The sequence below is a fragment of the Eurypyga helias genome, unplaced genomic scaffold (assembly GCF_000690775.1).
Source record: "Eurypyga helias isolate BGI_N326 unplaced genomic scaffold, ASM69077v1 scaffold15512, whole genome shotgun sequence".
NCBI lineage: Eukaryota > Metazoa > Chordata > Aves > Eurypygiformes > Eurypygidae > Eurypyga > Eurypyga helias.
Window position 1 is genome coordinate 13,564 of NW_010235512.1, and position 3,747 is coordinate 17,310.

Below are 3,747 nucleotides of genomic sequence, written 5' to 3' on the forward strand. Positions count from 1 at the left end.
GATAGGACGTGTCTAGAAGCTCTCAGAGGTTATGTCAAGTACATTTCAGTAGAAACTGATGTGTGTGCTTCGGTGAGATGTGTATTTTGATTTTAGATTGTGATAACACTGTATGCTTAACATGATAGTTGAAAACTGCATAATAAATAAAAGTTCCATTAAGAAGGTGAAAATGTATGCTGTTAATTTGGACAGTAAACTAGAAAAACAGAAGGGTCATTTTAAGCCACCTCTTCCTCCCCCTCTAAAGGAAGCCTCAACTTCCCCATAGAATCACAGAGTGATTTGGGTTAGAAGGGACCTTAAAAACCCTCAGTCCCACCTCCTGCCATGGGCAGGGACACCTTCGATTAGACCAGGTTGCTCCAAGCCTCATCCAGCCTGGCCTTGGAATTCCTTTCAGATATCCACTCCATTATTTAAGGAAAAGTAAGGCACTGTGTGAACTACACTGCTAGATGTGCAGAGGAAGCAAAGGTAATGTTACATGTACATCCTCAGGGAATTCTGCAACTTCAATAGCTACTGTACAAATACAGTGAATTTTGTTCCTGCTTATTTCCTGTGTTTGTCTACTGGGGTATGATTAGTCAAGCCATTTCCTTTCTACTCTTTATCGGCTTTGGCAGTCTTTTTTTTTTTTTTTCCCCCCAGAAAGAATCATAATATGATTTTCTCAATTTATAAACAAAGAGTGACCCCATAAAAAGCTAACTTAATTGAAGTTATAGTGTCCTTATCAGGACGGAAATTTCAACTGGACTGTGTTAAATCTCTCCAAGCACTAATCTGACTTTTAAAGCAGATTATATCTAGTCCAGATGTTTAAAACACATCGGAAGTCCTGCAGAATACTCGGGGTTGATTGAAACAGACTGCGTGGAACATGGGTCTGATAATTGAGTGCCAGCATTGCAAAGTGCCGGCCCTGTGACGGAGGCAGAAAACTGGTTTAACTACGCAGCTGACTTCAGGTTTTCTGCCTGTGGGAGGAAGACTGAGAGGGAGCTATCCCACATGGACTGCGTTCCTCTTGTTCGGGAAGAGGAACCTGTGGAATCTTGGAGATGGATCAAAAATGGATCAATTTAGATTCTGCTTAATCTTGATCTTACATTATGCTTTCCTTTTTGCTGTTAGTTGGCAGAGCAATTTGTTCATTTTAATGGAGTTTTCACATTACAGGTATTTAATTTAAAACCCCAGCTTTTCCATATACACTTGTTTGATGGCATCTCTGAAGTACAGGTTTTGGAGTTACTCTGAAATCAAATGTGATTGCTTGTGCTGTGTAATTATGCAAACACAAAGCGTTCCTGTTTGTGCTGTTGTTTTCAGGTGGCATTGACTCTTCAAAGCCCGTGCCCTCCGTGAGCCAGAGCGTTCCGTTCACCAAGCCTGGGGCTGGAACGTCTGCTTCCCCTGCTGCGATCTCCTCCGTAAGGACACCGGCTCCAAGCCTTTCTTCACAGCCGCGATCTTCACCCGCTGTTACCCAGTCACCAGAGTCGGCCCTTCAGGAAGGTACTAAGAGGGAATGGGAAGTTACAGTAGAGATTTCTGCACTTTTCCACATGCTCACATAAATGCTGGAAGCTTTATTGCTACTCATGTGCGTTTGTCTGGAGTCATCTCTTGCATCTCATCGGGCTCTGTTACTGTCCTCGTTGTGTACCACCTTGGTTCTAGCCTTCTCTTAGCTCTTCTGTTTGGTTTCCTTGCCCAGATGTCATCTTTGGCTTGTTGGTCTTGTTGGCAGTCTTACATGTCTCCTCCCCCAAAAGCCCTTCTTTTAGTTCCCTTATTCCTCTAAAAAGCTGCTCACTAGTTTAACTTCTTGGAAGAAGGTCTTGGGCTTATTGCAAAAGCTACTTTTGATGTGGAAAAATGAGGTGAACTAGCAATTTGCTAGCGCTAGCAGTGGGAAACAGTGGGAGTTTGAGTATTACATTCCAACTGATAGGATTGTTTCCTTATTCCCTAGCTGTAAGCTCCTGTGGAAAGCTGCTGTTCTTGTGGGAGAGCAGAGGGGTTCTTGTATGAACTCCGTCCTGTTCTGGTGTTGGTAGCCTCTTGACAGAGAATTGGTTTGGTCTTGAGCCTTCTTCAGCCATGCTAATCCCGCCCTCATGTTTTGGCTTGCCTCTTGTTTCATATCTCCCTCTTTCTAGTATTCCACATCTGATTTGCTGCAGTGATTTGTTTTGTCTGTATTTTTCTTTTGGTAATTTCAGAATTTGAAGTCCTTATGGAAAAAGAACTCAGTGTGTGAGATGGAAGCAAGCATTAATTTTGTCCAGAACAGTGGGGTGTGTCTAGTTCTCAAAAGCATGGGGTGTGACTGTCATAGCATGGTTTTTATTCTTAAATCTCAAAGTCCTCTCACATAAATATCCAAATTTCCCCTTTTCCTCCATTTCCTCCTGTTTCTGGTGGAGTGGAGATGTAAAGAAATAACTATCTTACAGGCAAAAAGACAGCTCTTCATTGCTGTAAAGGCCTGTGTACAGTTCACTGCTGTAAGGAAAATGATACATCGATTTTTGGAACTGTGCTTGGTTCTTGCACAGTTTTATAGCTGATTTTGGGTAGAATTTGTGCTGTAGACACACTTGCTAGGACCAAACTGTTGCTTCATCTTCCAAAGAAATTGCCTAACAGTGTGTCTAATGAGAAAAAAGGTTTTAGCTGTTTAACCACTCTTGCCCTAACATGCAATATATATGTTTTTGCAGTGATTCCTCTATCTTATGTGAACACCTGGTACATTAAGTACAAATCACTGCGGTCGCTGCTGCACCCTCCACTGAATTCAGCTACAAAAGTGCAGGTTAATGCCGTATGTGGCTGAATGAGCACACTGTAGAACCAACGATATGCACTGTCAGGAGTCTGCATTGGTCTAGTTGTGTTTGCATTAATATAGTAATAAATCCATGGACGTGTCGTTACACGTGTTTCTGTGTTCAGATGATATTTTAATGAGCATTAGAAGACTTCAAACTCTTTTCAGTTCATTTCGAGGTGTCTGAAATAAGTAACATGCTCTTGCAATACCTCCTTATCAGCAGTAAAGTATGATAACTTTATTTGTAGAAATCAACCTACTGAAAAACTAGAATGCATCTACTAAATGCTTGTCTGGGTGGTTAGAATTCCAAGTGTGTTTCTCATGCAGGGATTAAACAGGCTGATTTTTATCTTCTTATAGTGTTGCCTACGTGAGAGCATTCAGGAAAAACAGTTTGAATTCATTTTTAAAGTGGATTTCGTTATTTTAAGTTCCTGTGTGGGCATTCCTATACAGAATTAAAATATTCTAATTGTTTAGTTGGGCAGGTTCTAACAGGACAAAAAAACTTAAAATGTATTAAATCCTGTTCAGTCTTATGTAAATATCTATACACTTTTAATGCAGATAAACCAATTTACTAGAAAATGGCATCCTAGAGATGAACGTTGAGAATGTGTGTCCTGTCTGGATGTTGTTTGTAGACTTCTTTAGGTTTTATGTTGGTGAGAGCAGCTGATGAGTAAATGAAAACAATTTAAAGCAAAGAGTTTAAGAGAGGAGGAGGGTTTGTTTTGTAAGAACAATTTCTAATATTCAGATCTTAATGCCGTAGTAAGTTTGTTGAAAATGAGGGTGTTGTGGTTTAGGCCCAGGCAGCAACTCAGCCCCACACAGCTGCTCTCCCACTCCACCCTCCCTGGGATGGGGAGGAGAAAATACAAGCGAAGGCTAGC

General features: G+C 41.1%; 1 protein-coding gene across 1 annotated transcript in view; it reads left to right on the forward strand.

The window, feature by feature from the left end:
* The window catches only part of LOC104505995 (protein transport protein Sec24B-like), a gene marked incomplete at its 3' end in the record, with an annotated part of 28,149 nt that overhangs the window by 7,263 nt on the left and 17,139 nt on the right, over positions 1-3,747 (forward strand). The window contains exon 2 of the mRNA XM_010146788.1: positions 1,339-1,524. Coding sequence (XP_010145090.1) covers positions 1,339-1,524 — 186 coding nt within the window. The remainder of the gene's footprint in view (positions 1-1,338; positions 1,525-3,747) is intronic.